General features: G+C 41.8%; 1 protein-coding gene across 1 annotated transcript; it reads left to right on the top strand.

Moving 5' to 3' along the window:
- Positions 1-436: 436 nt before the first annotated feature.
- LOC124545439 (cuticle protein 8-like) lies at positions 437-16,771 on the top strand. The gene is made up of 3 exons (XM_047124362.1): positions 437-566; positions 7,261-7,479; positions 16,438-16,771. The coding sequence occupies exons 1-3, from the start codon at positions 552-554 to the stop codon at positions 16,678-16,680; spliced, it is 477 nt and encodes a 158-aa protein (XP_046980318.1). The 5' UTR covers positions 437-551; the 3' UTR covers positions 16,681-16,771.
- The last annotated feature ends 343 nt before the right edge of the window (positions 16,772-17,114 follow it).

Raw genomic sequence — 17,114 nt, 5'->3', positions numbered from 1 at the left:
TCGTGCACAAACTTACGTCCAGCACCTGTACAACGGAATCCATGTGCGTGTGCACGCTTGCATTCAACATTCTGGCGATTATATCTATTATCAATGTACCAGCTTTTCTTTTTCCAATGGCTTATCTCGCTTTTATACAAACCTGTGGTCTTACAATGTTAATCACTTAAATATGTTACCTATACAAATGTATTCCCGAAATTTCATTACTCTAATTATGTTTAGTGGTACAGTTCCTTCCTCCGTTAGTGTACAATGTTTTTGACTACGGAACGTACGTACTATCCTCAAAGCTCATTTTAGCTTAATGATACCATGATCGACTAAAGAGTGGGGGCTGACGACGGAAGGAGAGCCAAGGCGACCGCTGAGGACACGCCACGCCCGGCCCGCTCAGTGAAAGCCCGGCTGTGCTTTTTTACTGCCGCCAGCCCGCTGTGCAACCCCCGCCTGTCGCGACCTTGCGACCGGCGCCTATATAAAATGTGCCAGTCCACTGGTAGGCATCAGCGGCTCTCCGGCACAGCACCACCACTCGACAACCGTCAGCCATGGCTCTCTTCAAGGTAGGTGCCTCCAGGCTGCGATGCTCGCCGAGTAAGCCTTTCGCGTCTACAAACCATTTGCGCTAGTCACGAGTTTTGTAACATTACGTACTACGAGTCTTTGAAATTACATTTATTTCAGCATGTGTTGCTGTCACTAATTTTTGTCAGGCTGCCTATTCTTCCACTCCAGCACTCCACAGACTGACCTAGGATAGGTAAATTGGGGCTTCACTATATCAAAAATACTAAGTATATAACATTTGTTATAGACGCGGCACGAGATGTTAGCGGTCAGGATGGCACGAGAAGAGGAAGGAAACACGGAATAGCGAAGTCGTAGCGGCAATCAATAGCTGTCTCATGATAGTTTTGGTGGTTCAGGGTGTAGCTCCTGCTTCTAATCCCGCATGTTGCGCAGGAGAACTTCTGTGAAGTTTATAGGATAGGAGACGAGGTAATGGCGAGAGTAAAGCTGTTACGACGGGTCGTGATTCGTGCTTGGATGGCTCAGGCGATGAGTACTTACCCGCTAAAGGCAAATGTCCCGAATTGGAGTCTCGGTCCGGCACACTGGTTTAATCTGCCAAAAAGTTTCAGCAATGGTAATGTTACCGATGACAGCACCATAAAGCGAGGTTACTAAATACGGTTGACCGAAATTATTTCACCAATGAAGACTCAGTAAATATCACAGATTTCGTATAAAGAGCAGTTGCCAGTACGAGTGACATAGAAGCAGATTCCCTTGGCGTAGCGAGAAAATCTATAAAATCAAGTCTTCTCTTCCAGATTGTATACCAATAAGGTCCTTTTCAGAGTATTTTGACGTAATAGCTCCATACTTAGCAATCATATACAACAGCTCGCTCCACGAATCATCCTTTCCTAAAGGCTGGAATGTTGCACAGGTCATGTCAATAGACAAGAAAGGAAAGAGAAATGATCCACTGAATTATAGTCCCATATCACTGACATCAGTTTTCAGTAGTAGGATGCCGGAACATATACTGTGTCCGAATATTACAGAATACCTCGAAGAAAAAGATTATTGGCTCATAGTCAACACCATTACATAAAATATCGCTCTTGTGAATCAGAACTAGTTCGATGAAATCTTTTCGCGAAATTTCAATCACGAATTTTCTGCTCTGAAAGTGAAAATATTTTTTGAGTCCCATAAATGACCATCGCAGTAAGAGGAATTAGAACTCGCAAGGAAAACTGACCACTTTGCCAAGCACTTAAGTGTGAATTGCATAATACTCATGTAGATGTAGAAGTAAAGTCATGAATGAAACTGAAGCTTTACTGGTACACAGAGACAGCTCTTTCGAAAGCCTGTTTTTATTATCTACACCCACTGTAAGACTTTTAAAAATGTAAATTTTTTCCAACCTTCCGTTGTGTGCCACTCTCGACGCATATTTGTTCAAGTATTTTATTATTTCGTCTCGCAGCTGAGTTGACCCAGTTCCAAACACTACCTTCGCAGAAAATAATCAAGATTGATTCCAAAAATCGAATTTGGTACTCGTTCTCTCTAAACTAATATTTTGACTAAATACGATACGATAGACTGTTGATCATGTTTTTGATTGGAACGTTATACGAGAGAAGTGTGCTGAGTGCTGATTACGGGCTTTACTCAATCTCTCTTGAATGATACAAACATGACTACACCCTAACAGTCACGAACACAGGGCCAAGGTTCATTAGGAAAACCTTTCCGATTAACAAGTTGATCCAATTCTCTTTGACACGAGCAAAGTTGCGAGCTCCGCCTGACCCTTCTTACACCTTCCACACATGTGTCTTTTATATCACTAATAACCTCTCATTTGTTAACAAACATATTTCCCTATGGCGACAAGAATTTCAGCAGCCTCGAAGCTTAACTTCCTATTGTTACTGACAGTCTCGTCGTCGGCTGATACTCGTATCCGAGTTTTCATTTCTCTCCTGAGATTTCCTTTGTCACGGTTCAGGCGTGGAAGTGTCGTTGATGGCTTAGCAATCCAATCCTAGCGTGGAACAGGCGGCCACAGACATTACAGCTGATGGAAGGTGGAGGACGTGGCTGGGCCTGGAGGAGTTTACGTCTCTGGCGTTTGTCATTCTCCATTCTTCGACGTTCCAGCTCAAAGTTTTGAAGAGCATTTGAGGTAACGGAGCGCCAGCGACTTCGGTCTTCTGCTATTGTGGACCAGTTACTCGGATCGATGTTCAAGTTTTTCAGATTTTTCTTGTACTGATCCTTATAACGTTTGAGAGGGGCACCTCGTGGCCTTTTACCTGTGCTCACTTCGCTGTACAGCATTTGGCGTGGAAGTCTGTCATTTTTCATCCGCTGGACATGTCCGACCCATCTGAGTTGATGCCCAACTGACAGTCTAGGACATATAATAATTGATACATCTGAAACTACATCTGTTCTCTGCAAGTCACAGTACGCTGTGTGGGAGAAGCTACATGTGGTATCAGCATCATCTCCTCTTCCCCCCCCCCCCCTCCCCCCCCCCCCCCCCCCCATTGCTTTTCCATTGGCGGATGCTGTGCGGTATGGAAATTGTCGGATTCTGGATACGCCCGAATTTCTCTCAATTTGCCTTTGTGGTCATTGCGTCTGACGTGTATTTGGATAATTACTATATTTCATGACTCTATTGCGACATGGATATGTAATAGTGAAGCTCTACACGATGCATTTTTCCTTTCCCGCAGCTACTTTTATTGAACATTTAAGTGAGTCTCAGGCTGCCGAAAGCGAATCTCTTCTTTTACTTGTCTTTATCCCTTCCATTAATAGCACTTGGAAAGAGTCCGAGCGGAAGGCGCAATGTACAACTCGTCGAAAGAGGGTTTTAAAAGTTATTTCCTTTAACTGCTCTGGGGAGATAACCATGCATTCTATAAGGTTGTGACTGATTCCAGTGGTTGAATGCCGACATTATAAAAATGAGGTAGGGCCTTTCGTCTGATACTGAATAAATAAAAAGGACAACCATGGAAATATCCTATCAGCACCTTCTTAAATTTAAAATCTGGTGCTACCCCCCTCATAAAACGATGATGTTATATGTCACAGCATTATCTAGTAATTGATGATTTGGTTTATTTCCCATTTTTAGTAGACATCTACACTATTCAGCTAAGTATTTTGCTTACACACACGAAAAATAAAGTGTCTATGATTCGAAACTTTAATTCTGTGGCCGGCCAAAGTGGCCGTGCGGTTAAAGGCGCTGCAGTCTGGGACCGCAAGGCCGCTACGGTCGCAGGTTCTAATCCTGCCTCGGGCATGGATGTTTGTGATGTCCTTAGGTTAGTTAGGTTTAACTAGTTCTAAGTTCTAGGGGACTAATGACCTCAGCAGTTGAGTCCCATAGTGCTCAGAGCCATTCGAACCATTTTTTTTTTAATTCTGTCAACTTTGGAAGTAATGTTTGCGTATTCCTCACAAATAATTCGTTGCAGTGAGTACTGTCAAAATTATATTTTCGGGAAATCCGATTAGAAAGGTTGAAGTTCTGTTGTACAAATTGGGAGTTTCTCTTCATTATGGAGTAGAATTTTGGTTTTTATTGAGACATAAATATATTCGAGTGATGGAAAGGGAAGTTGTGAAGCAGGAATGACACAAAAGTTTTAATGATAACCGGTATTACGATTCTAATATAAGTAGGAACAGGTGTTGGGAATTATGAAGTAAAGGCTCATTCATGGAAGTCGTTATCCGTGACGCTTCACATCCCGCTCTTGGGCTAGAGGAGGTGTCGGACCAGAACCAGTCCTCCCAACACGTCTGAGCGAGGAGTCAAAACAGGAAGCTCGGCGAATGGGCGCGGTCTGCCGCTCCGCTGAATGCCGCAATCCGCCCCGCAATCGCGATTTCGTTCCGCAGTTTCTTGTGTTTCTCACGCGTCTGCGGTCTGCCTTTGTTTACTCTGCTAACGAGTGGGCGTGACGCATTGGTTTCCGAAACTTTTTTTAGCGTTTAAACCGTACAAACCGCTGAACTCCTGTGTAGTGCAGTTACAAGTTCCTTCTGCCAAACAAGATAAATTTAAAGTGGTCTTCGATGCCGTACACATGCACTGAAACTGCAAGGAAACGGGTATAGGCATGCATATTCAAATACAGAGATATGTAAACAGGCAGAATACGGAGCTGCGGTCGGCAACAAATATATAAGACAGCAAGTGTCTGGCGCAGGTGTTAGATCGGTTACTGCTGCAACAATGGCAGGTTATCAATACTTAAGTAAGTTTGAACGTGGTGCTACAGTCGGCGCACAAGCGATGGGACACAGCATCTCCGAGGTAGCGATGAAGTGCAGGTTTTCCCGTACAACCATTTCACTAGTCTACTGAGAATATCAGGAATCTGATAAAACATCAAATCTCCGACATCGCCGCGTCCGGAAACATCTTGCAAGAGAGGGACCAACGACGAGTGAAGAGAATCGTTCAACGCGACAGAAGTGCAACCCTTCTTCAATAAGCTGCAGATTTCAATTCAACGCAAGACATCATCGATATGGGCTTTCGGAGACGATGGCCCAGTCGTATGCCTCTTATAACTGCTTGACACACAGCTTTACGCCTTGCCGGGGCCCATTAACATCTACATGACTGTTGGTGACTGGAAATATGTTGCCTAATCGGACGAGTCCCGTTTCAAATTGTATCTGAATCCACGGACCCCGCTTGTCAGTGGGGTCTGTTCAAGGTGGTGGAGGCTCTATAATAGTTTGGGGCGTGTGTATTTGGAGTGGTACGGGACTCCTGAACGTCTAGATACGACAGTGACAGGTGACAAATACGTAAGCATCCTGCCTGACCACCTACATCCATTCACGTCCATTGCGCATTCCGACAGACGTGGGCAATTCCAGCAGGGCAATGCGATACCTCACACGTCCTGAATTGCTACAGAGTGGCTCCAGGAACACTCTTCTGAATTTAAAAACTTCCGCAGGCCACCAAACTCCTCAGACATGAACATTATTGAGCATATCTGGGATGCCTTGCAAAATGCTGTTCAGAAGCAGACTCCACCCCCCCCCCCCCCTCGTAATCTTATGGGTTTATGGGCAGCCCTGCAAGATTCATGGTGTAAATTCCTTCCAGCGCTACTTCAGACATTAGTCGAGTCCATGTCACGTCATCTTGCGGCACTTCTGCGTGCACGCCGAGGCCCTACACGATATTATGCCGATATACCAGGTTTTTTTTTCTTTTTTTAGGCTCTTCAGTGTAGATATCATTCAATCGAAGTTTTCCGTCAATGATTTCAACATTTTCAGCTTTTACTTCCCACATAGTGTGAGGTCTATTGAGTAGGACTAACGCGTTTTCTTGTTTCCAGACAACCAGAGATTATACAGTACTGTCGGAATACGGAGATTACTCTCCATGTTATCAGGGATTAGAGCCTCTTCCCGTTCCACTCAGGTATGGAATGGGGGAAGAATTGACTGTTTAAATCACTCTGTGCGCACTGTGATTACTCTAGTCTTGTTTTTGCAGGAGCAATAAGCAGACGAATGTGTATTTTTTTTAGGTTTCTCACTTAAAGATTGTTCTTGGAACGTTTAAGTCGGCTGCGCAAGATAGTTGTCTATGTTTAAGTGTCTGCGGGTTCGGGTTCTCGGGAATCTACGTGACGCTGTCACAGTGTCAGGAAAGCCTGTGATTATTTGTCCAGCTCTCCTTTGCATACGCTCGATATCACCTATTTGACAGAGGTCTCACAAAAGCCAAAGTTGCGTTCTGGGGTTTCATGATTTTATCAGCACAGAACTACTTCAAATGAATTTGCTCTACAGCAATTGACTACGTTAGTTTATTGGTGTTATTAGTTTAATTCTGTTAGCTTATGTCTTTTTAGTTTCATTCAAAAGATAAGATATCCTGTGCCCAAAACCTTAGAAGCAATCAGCTAAAAAAACATGTAGGTGTTTCTCCTCAACTATTCGTTCTTCTTTCCTGACCAATACTATCTCCTTCACATTCACTCTGTGTGAGATCCCGCGTTATACAAACGCTAAATGAATCACAAGTATAAGCGGGCCGGCAGACTATCGTATACACCAACGACAAGCATTCAATATCAGTCACAACACTTCATAATTACGAAATCACAAGGACGTCTGGACAGTATCACCAGACGGAGCATCCGGAAATCAAAATATTTGTTGCTGTTACGTTCCCTTCCACACTAACACTTCTCGATCTTCAAATTACACCCACGATTGCAACTCGACATACAGTCGACCCATTCTTTATTTTCTCTTAAAAATAGATAAGCAGTCGATGTTCTGCAGGCAAGTTAGTGGTAGCCAACGCCAAGCACTCCGCGTGAACAACATACATTAGGGATCCTTTAGTCGAAACAGCAAAAAGAAATCTGAAGAATCATATGTTTGTAAATATTTGTGGTCGCCTCAATGTCTGCGGATACTTAGCTCTTTTAGAGGCTAAAACATTTCTTCGTATCTTTATCCAAGAATTTTTGTGCTTCATATAATTACATACCAGAACTCTTCATACGTTTGCCGTTTAGAGCCAGGTCTCAGGCCTAAAACTTTTAACTGCCATTGACGTTCCTAGCATTGTAATTAGTACTCAAGTTTCCTTTACACAGTTAGATCCTCAAGTGTGAAACATTTCTGCAGGTTGATAGTGATGTTGTTTCTTCTCTATTCACGCAGGTGTGCGTCCTCCTAGTGGTGGCGTTGACGGCTAGTGCGACTGCCGGACTTGTCGGCTACGGTGGTTATGGTGGATATGGAGGCTATGGTGACCATGGGGGCTATGCGGGCTATGGAGGCTATGGCGGCTACGGTGGCTACGCCGGTTTGGGACACGGAGTCGCCGTCGCAGCTCCTGCAGTCGCCGTCGCCGCTCCAGTCAAAGTTGTCGATTACTACGTAAGTCAGCCTCACATCATTGACCAACAGAAGTTGTTCATTAAAGCGATATTTTTCTTCTCAGACTTTAGTACTTATTAAGATCTCTTCTTAGCCTAATAGGAGGACTAAAAGGAAGTCTTAATAACTATTGCAGAGTAGAAAAATGTTACTTGATTCAACAAATTTACGACCGTGGTGTCGATAATGAAGAAGAGAATTTGTCCTGACCCCGTGTGCCTTCCTTAGGCCTTTAGGTAACTAACATTAATTAAACATTAATACAACCTTAATATAAGAACATCCTACTTGTCATAAATTAGTCGCATATTACACGCAGGAGTCGTACTTTAGACACACGAGTCGGGGTGGTGCTTTAGTTAGGGCTTTCACGATGAGTGGCCTTCAAACAACAGTCAAGTTACCAAGATTTCGGTACACTAGATTTCCACTAGCGCAACAGCGATTACACAGTGTGTTTTGTTTTACTTCGTGATAGCTAAGCACATCCTGAGCGCTGATAATGTCGCTTGTCTAAAGGTTACTATCACACTGTTAAATACGTTTGGATTTGAAGCGTTTTTGAAAATACATCTCGAAAATTTGGTAATTATTAAATGAGTTTTTCGTTCAATTCTGGTTTTGGAAAGGATAAGTCATTCACGTCTTATTCCACAAGGTTCAGATTACTCCAATAGCTTTCTGTATGTGTGATTTTGGTATAGCCACACGCAACACGAGAGAAAAGTTTTATGACTGAATGTGCCATTCATTTATCACTGGGTAACATAATACTTCCAGCTTTTATCTTGGAAACTGCTGTAGACATCTTAAAGAATGTTATAATCTGCTAGTATTAATTACTGCGACAAAATAAGTACGAAAATCATTGGCATCATCATAAATATTTCTAAATTACAAATGGAACTCGCTTAGAATGGCATTGCCTTGTAATTTCGTAATTAGGTAGTAAATGTTCAAACTGACAGTTTGCGAAAACATTGTGATTTAAATACGAGATATTTTGTTAAGAGATTTCATAAAAATGAAAGTAGCGTTTATTTCGTGAGGTACAGTGCAGTTTAGCGTTTATTCCAGGGCTAAATTGATGAATGTGCACCAATATTCTAAAAAGCAGTGAGGCTTCCATGCCGCTTACTTACTGGTTCGAACAATAAAGTGCAAGGAATACGACAACGAAATGAAGTACATATAACGTCTAGCAAAATTACCGCGAATATACGAGAAGATAAAGTGAACAATTCAGTTCAAAACAAAAAAAAAAGTGTAGTTACTTCCAAAATAAAGACTGTATATACTTTGTTATCCAACGGTAAAGAAATCTCTCCTCGTTTTATAAGTCTCCCTTTGTTTCTTGTCGCGTTCCAACTTCTCACTCAGAAATATAAATTTGTCTACTTCACGAAATGCAAGTAAGTACTACCACTGGAAGTAGACAACCCATGCAAATACCTGTCTGTAACAATTTGTATGGATGTGAAATGGAGTGATCAAATGGCGTCAGTCGTAGGCTAATCTGGTGGCAGAATTGCTTTCTCTGTCAGTATGCTGGAAAGATGAAAACAATAAAGGAGATGATCACAGTCTTTTTTCTTTTTCTTACCACGGGAGAGCGCCATGAAGATCGTGAAAACCAGAGCTAATAGAAGCAAACTATGTAACTAAAAAAACGTTTGATAGGTACTGGCGGAATAAAGCTGATAGGACAGGTGATAAGTCGGGCCTGGGAAGCTCAGTTCGTAACGTAGTTGACCGCAAAAGACAAAGGTCAAAAGTTCGAGTCTCGGTCCACACTTCGCTACAAGGTGAAAAATTCATTGTTGAAATTTCCTCTTAAAACCCACTTATAAATTTTCAAAAACCAGTGTTCTGTGAAAAATCTCAAAATGTATCGATTTAGCAGGGATCGCGAAGACAATAAATGCAGCATGCTCAAAGGCATTTAAGCAGTCATTCTATCCTGCACAAAACACCTACATGTGTTACAAAGGCAAGAACCCTCCGTTATGCACTTTTCAGTGGTTTGTGGGTTGTAGATGTATATGTTATCATTTTCCGTCGTCCAGATCCGCCACAGAAAGGAACTGACACACCTCTATTTTTTAGAGACCCGTGAAGACTTCATAAATGTAAATATCACTAAACCTCTTTATGTATAGGTGGTGTCAAGTACCTAATAAGCAAGAAATCCTATATGTATGGATTGTATACCAGTAGATGAAATAATGCAAAAATCAGTATTCTACGAAAAATCTGAAAATGTATCGATTTAGCAGGAATCGAGAAGACAATAACTGCAGCATGCTCAAAGGTATTTAAGCAGTTATTCTACCAGGCACCGTGGCACATAGTTGTCGCCACTTTTCGAGTAACAAACACACCCTTACTCAACGACATCGGAAGGTCAATCAGCCGTGTACTTCACTTTCGACGGACGCTAGAATGCACCTTCTCTGACTCTCTAGCTTAGTCACAACAGATGAACTACGGACCGCTTCTTACTCGAAAACCTGTTGCTCAATTCGATAAAAAGAACTAATTCTCCGCCAGTAAACTGTAACACAAGAATAATTGTCTACTTATGCACCACAGAAGATAGCTACGGTGGGCAAGCAAGCGTAAAATACCTCGTAAACTGGAGCGTGAGCAAGGTACACTGTGAGCGAGGCGTCTTGAGAAAGCACTGGACCACTGAAGACAGTTGTACGGTGAGAGGAAGTTCTTCATATCCAGTGCACAGTGCTTTGCGTAACAGCTTACTTTTTGTCCCTGACAAAGGACACCAATCAGCACTACAGAAAATGTCGACATCAACTATTCAGTGCTAGGCTGTTTCGGTTTATGTGTCGGAACTTTCATAAGTAAAAGAAACGGATCTCACGAGCCTCTTACTCAAGCTACGACACAGTCTGCTAATCACCATTTTCATAGTTAGTGAAAGGCTTCCGCTCAGAGTCACGTTTCCTTTGACATGGAAGGACCGAATGTTACCAGTGTTTAGTAAAGACTGTGAAACAACAGTCTGTCAGTCACGCGTTATTTACCTGATAGTGACAACGGGTCAAAACTGTAGCGTTAATAATGATGTAACAGATTGCCCACATTATCTGCACATATCTGCTGACGGATCCAATACACATGAGAAAGTTGGTTGTGCATATTATTGCTCTGCGTTCCAGACAGCGAAATATTTTTCATGAACACAATTATGGATTAACTTATGATGGAGCCACAGAAGAGAAGAAAACATTAATTCTTGTTGAAGTGTTTTGGAGCAATTTGAGCATGTGGAGTGGAAGTCTAATGACAGTTACATTTGTGTCATACTGGAATTGATAATGAAACTCAATGAACAAAATGAAACAGTTCATTTAATGTAGTTAGAAAGGGCTCTCAGGTGTTTGACACAATGAAGAAGCAGACGTCCTACCGAAGGACAGCATCCAAGAAAGGAATTCACTATTTATACAGCTTCCATTTTCCTGATTCTTAAACGTAAAAGAAAATAGGCATACCAATAACGGGAACTGCAGTGGCAAATATCGAAAGACAGGAAAAGCGAATATCGTTCGCTTCAGTCCAGCGCACTATTCCAACAACGAAGAGGTATAGCCAGTAGAATTTTCTGACGAGACATCAGCTATCAGAATCTCTATAGGATCGCAGTGGTAGACTCTCCCACAAGCCGTGAACATCCAGAAAGACCGGGATCTCAACCATGTCATTTTAAGATGTTCTAAATATTCTCCACATCAAAATACACTGTGAGAAGACCTTGCAACATACTAAAAAACTAATGTGTCACTACTATCTCAAAATCAATAGCTTAATAGCACGATACGTGCAAGAAGTTGATGTAAATCCCTAGAGTATTATATAGTGAGACCTATATGTATATATCTTTGCCATACGTTAAAGAAGTGATAAGTGAACAACATTTCTTTCAAGTATGGCAAAGTTTGGTTAACGTGAAAATGCTGAGGTGTACCAACAAACCTATGGCTAGTGACTAAGTAAGTCCAAAGGTCGGAGGAAGTCAACAACATCTCAGTAGTATGATGCTTAGAAAAGCGCTGTTGTATTTAAATCAATCTTCGGGTTGATTACAGGTTTGCCATTCTTTTCCAAGCCAATAAAACTGAGCGAGGTGGCGCAGTGGTTAGACACTGGACTCGCATTCGGGAGGACGATGGTTCAATCCCGCGTCCGGCCATCCTGATTTAGGTTTTCCGTGATTTCCCTAAATCACTCCAGGCGAATGCCGGGATGGTTCCTGTGAAAAGGCACGGCCGGCTTCCTTCCCCATCCCTCCCTAATCCGATGAGACCGATGACCTCGCTGTCTGGTCTCCTTCCCCAAACAACCCAACCCAACCCAATAAAACTGAAGTTGAATAATGACTATTTCATTTTCAGTGTGTGAAGGGATATTAAAGGCGGTTATAGCGTCACTGAAGCGTTTTGGTGGAAGGTAACAGTACAGCGAACACTAGGAGTATCGTGGGTGGGGCACTTTTTCTTCTGCGCGGCTGTCGCACAGCTATACTCTGTTCATCGTTAAGTTTAATGCGGAAGTAAACATTATGCTTTATGCTTCCGAGTTTGATGTTATCTCAGCGGAGTCACCTTGCCTAGCGACTTAAATCATTCTCTGTCGAGTAACATTATTACGGTACGTTTATGATGCAACCTATTGGCTCGCACTTCTCCTTACTGGTGCAGTTGACCTGGGGCAGCGCTGCCATAGAGGTTCTGAGAATCGCGGAAGGCAAATAATAGCATTAACGTACCTCAGCAACCGAATAAAATTATTTCAGAGTTCATCTAGGTGTTGTCCATAAAAATCTTGAACCGCAGGCAGACAAGACAACTTCAAATTCCAATGAGTACAATTTTTAATATGCTTCACAAGAGATAAGGTTGAAAGAGGAAGTTAGGAGAGAGAATGAGCAGAAGGAAAACTCGTCGCAAATCTAGTTGTTTTATCTGCGTGAAAGTAGCTAGTACGTAACAGAACATTTTCGAGATTTCACAGTGTAACTAAATACTTCTGGTCAGTCGTCTCATAATGTGTAAACTCATTTCGTATCAGAATTCTCGGTGTCCAGTTAACAACTGGAGCCATCATCAGGTACATTGATGAAGATCACGTCAACAGCAGCATACGTGAAGTCATCAATTCAAATTACGCATCTTCGATAGCACAGCACTGTTACATTTTCTAGGACATATAACTGTCATCTTCTCGTCTCGATACCTGCTTCAAGACAATGCAGTGACAAACGGGCAATAATATTCACTTTAGCAGTCAGTCCTCAGTGTATATTGTCTAAGATCAAATCTGCATTTACTGTATCAGTTATTTGAGGCATTCGTTAGCTGTTAAGGAATACGAACGCAGAACATCCACCCACACAGTCAGTTCTCACGAAGCGTATCATTCCGTATTCTATGCAGATTGGTGGACCTGATATGAATTAGGACACATAATAATTATTTCAATGTGATGGTGGTGGAAAACAGTGTGAGGACGTGAATATCTATACCAAGACGATGGTAGGCATGCTGTTTGTGACTCCATATTCAAAGTAGTGGCCAATGGGAGAGGAGACAAGATGATGGTACTCTATCAGATTTTTACAGGGACGCTTTATAAAAGACTATTTGTAGGCTATTTCCGATTCGGAGTGCTACAAATGGCAATGAATGCGCCAAATTATTAGTTCAGAAAAAAGTACTGTAGTTTTAAGGTACGTTGGTACGAACCCACCTGTAATTAGCAATACCTTTTTATCACATATGTTTGTCTACAACACATTCATTTTTTCGTCAGTTTTTCCGTTATGTCATTCTCCAACTACATTAAGCTCTTCATTTTCATTTCTATCTTATCTACGTGTCTGGCGCTATTGCTCATTGGTAAACTGTCAGGTTATGGTAAAGCACTGTTGCAGTTAAAACAATCTTCGGATTGATTAGAGCTTTGCCATTCTTTCTCAAAATATTTAACACGTTATCCTGTTACAAATAATAAAAATCTGACGATATTTTATCGGTATGCTACAAAACTTTCGCAGATGCCTGTTGTCCACTTACGGAGGTGAGAGCCGATCCATAACTGTATCAAGCAGTCCATCTAAAGAGTCCTCAGCTGGTATCCTTTACCATTTCCACACTTGTTTTCCTTACACATGCTGTGACATTCCAGTGTAGAACTTACGTCATAACTCTAGTCGGACAGAGTCAGTGACAGTATGTGACAACATAGGATACCTTCCGTGTCTTCCGAAACGAATAATGACTAGAGGAACAAGCGTCCGATGTTATGACGAATTCACAACCACTTTCACGCTGCATTACGTAACTGTTTTTGCAGCTCTCACTTTGTATGCGCTAGGCTTTTACAGCAGGCATAAAACCGAAGCACTTATGGACACCTGTCGAGGAAACGAGGTACGAGGGAAAAGACTTCTGCAAACAAGCAATAAAGGCCGAACCGCCTTTCCTGTGCCCGTAAAAGTGCTTTAAAGTAGTGATACTTCTCATACTTTTTCCAGAAGACTGGAAGAAGAGAAAAAGAAGTTTTGCAGACATCATGAATTCCAATATCATTTTCTGTATCTCCGATTAATATTCAAATGTTTGCGCTTTTTCTCCTCTGCAACGAGATCGCGTAACAGGTATACTCTGTTAGTAGTTTACTCTGTTCTCTGTAGAAGGAAAACTATTATTACACTCAAACAAAAGAAAAAATGTAGCCTGGTGGTCTCGCAGTTAAAAATCGGAATCTAATGGTTAGGTGTCGGTCCTCGATTGCTACTAGCGTTTAACCCTGGATCTCGATGTGATTTTCATCACTTGTAATGCTTTGACAGTTGGTATACTGAATTGTGATTATGCTTTCATGTTACACTGTAGCTTCCTTTCTAAATGGTTTTGAGGATCATATGCTAGGAAATATTATAACCCCTAGTGCAGGACATTTCTTTTTACTCAGTTGCTGCTCCATCACTGCTGTCTATAGACTGTTCTCGGAATTGTGCATTATGGTTAAGGCGACGAGTAGGCCTACTTGCTGATGAATCTTCTCCATCTCTATCCTAGACCATAGCCTCAACTTTGGCCAGGCATCTCCCTATAAGTTGAACGATCTTAAAGTTTCTATCCACTGTAGTAAAGGTATTCGAATTAGGACGACGTCTGCTGTGAGTAAGTTTTCTTAGTTTTCCTGCTGCAGCATATATTAAATGCCTGTCGTTAACTCCCTGTACCGAGTTATGCTACATCTTCGACGACCAGTCACCAACTGTAAACAGTAGTAACTTCCGCCTTAGATACAAATGATTGTGTGTTTGTTTTTTCTTTCCGTAGTGTCACCAACGACAACGTGGCAGACACTTGAGGCGTTAAAATTCAAATCCAGACATTTCCACTTTGCAATTTTTCAGGGGACACGAAAAACGTGTTATATGAAAACACTACACTTTTTATTATCCTTGCATTTTTAACATAACCGCTTTCGCCACTTTATCTGTGTCCAACTGCGTAATTTCATATCCAGTAGACAATAAACACACTGTTTGCAAAATCAAGATAATTATATTTCGTAAATCTCTGGATTTGCTATTCAAACTGATTAAGCCTCTATGGTATTTGGAGACTTAATAAGACTAAGCATGTCAGAGGTGTTTTAAAGAATATTCTATTGGTTCTGTTCTTATAGTACCCGTTAAAAACATTTTAAAAAAGCGCTATTTCAGTTAAATTTCAGGATTAATTTCAGCGTTATGAGCGTGCCTTAACGCTCTAATATTCAAATCAGAAGAAAAATAAAAGCAGGAATCACTCTTAGAGCAGCAATAATGGATTTCAGAACATTGCAGTGACTCGATAAACAATTTATCTTGCGTACGTTTTTCTTCATTATTGTTAGACAGTTTCTACCTTTATTCTCACGACGCACACACCTTTCGCAGAGCATACTCTAACTACACACGACCTTTCCCGACACCAAAAATACTAAAATAATGATCTCTGAAAACAATGACATTTCGGTTTTCTCGCATTTTACTGGGACTGTACAGTGATTTTGGGTTTGCTTCATACTTATCCCTTGTTAGAGGCGCAACACTGAAGAAAATCAAAATAAAATTACTCTCTTCCATTTTAATCTTGTTTTTTATAACTACTGGTGAAAACTTTATATTTTTTCATCTTTAATACATGGCACATGAAATAAGTATACCTCTTAATTTTGGGACCTGAAGAAAGAAAATGGTATAGAGTCTATTAATAATAAATGCAAAATATTATTTGTCTAAAAATACAAATCCAGATGCCCAATAATGTAACAGTACTAATATCGATTAACTTTCTTAATTTTAATAAAGCTCTTTCCGTGGTAGTGTCATCTTTTAGTTCCTTCCTGAAATGGGACCAACTGTAACATTCACTGAACTTCTTATACACGAAAAATAAATACAAAAGTAAAGCAACAGATTGTAGAGACTTAAACTGAGTATATTAAAAGTAGCTGACGGGAGGTTTTACTTGGAGTACTTGGCCAAAACTTATTGCCTAACAGAAATATCTCTGAAACAGTCTAAGGAATCGGTCAAAATTAGCTTTTCACCTGTGATTGTCATACAGTAAAATTACGAGTGACTGTTAGTGTATGAACGTTACTCGGAGTTCTGCAGATATATCTTAATAGAGAGACCACATAAAAGCACGAAACCCGTTTTCACTGGAAAGTGGAAAGCTTTGAATTTGAACACCTTACTCTGAGCACCTCACAAATCATAGTGAATGCATCTCATACGTTCAAGACCTCTAAATTTCCGAAGTATTCATTTACGACCAGCGGTTTTTCTCTTGATTCCAAAGGTTTCATTTTAGGCAACAAGCTGAAAAACGCAGAGTGGATGTGGTAGTGACACTTGCCTTCGTTACTCCACAGGCGTACCCCAAGTACGCGTTCAACTATGGCGTCCACGACGCGCACACCGGCGACATCAAGCAGCAGTCCGAGCACCGTGATGGCGACGTGGTGAAGGGCAGCTACTCGCTGGTCGAGCCCGACGGCTCCACCCGCATCGTCGAGTACGCGGCGGACGACCACAGCGGCTTCAACGCGGTCGTCAAGAAGATCGGCCCGTCCCTGCACCCGGTGCCCGTCGCTCACCACGGATACCACCACTGAGGACTGACTCTCGCCACCCGCCACTCAGCATCGCTCACTGCGCCACTGACTGTACATTAATGTATTGGCAATAAAGCCTGTTCACCTTCGAGCTACTGAATTTCATTCACACACCAGACCTTGGAAATCAGTCATCCTGTTGGTTTCCCATTCCCATCCACTTTGAATATGTAGGCTGGATGTGATGTCACATTTGTTGCTGTGGATTATACACTGATCGGACAGAAAATTATGGCCGCCTACCTAACACCCCGTATGTCCACCTTGGCACGGATAAGAGCGGCGACGCCTCTTGGCACGGGGGCCTTTGTAAGTTGCTGGAAGGAGTTGGTACCAGATCTGCACACACAGGTCAACTAAGTTCCTCAAATTCTGTGGAATGGGGCGGGGGAGATGGGGCGATGAGCTCTGATGCCAAGTTCAAGCATATGCCA

The sequence above is a fragment of the Schistocerca americana genome, chromosome 8, assembly GCF_021461395.2.
Source record: "Schistocerca americana isolate TAMUIC-IGC-003095 chromosome 8, iqSchAmer2.1, whole genome shotgun sequence".
NCBI classification, from domain to species: domain Eukaryota; kingdom Metazoa; phylum Arthropoda; class Insecta; order Orthoptera; family Acrididae; genus Schistocerca; species Schistocerca americana.
The sequence above is the reverse complement of the archived record's forward strand: the minus strand, read 5'-3'. Positions and strand labels throughout refer to the sequence as shown.

What these genes read in the sequence shown, in the direction of transcription:
- LOC124545439 (XM_047124362.1), top strand. An exon ending in TCAAAGTTGTCGATTACTAC is followed by an intron (nt 7,480 to 16,437) that starts GTAAGTCAGCCT and finishes GTTACTCCACAG; the next exon opens with GCGTACCCCAAGTACGCGTT.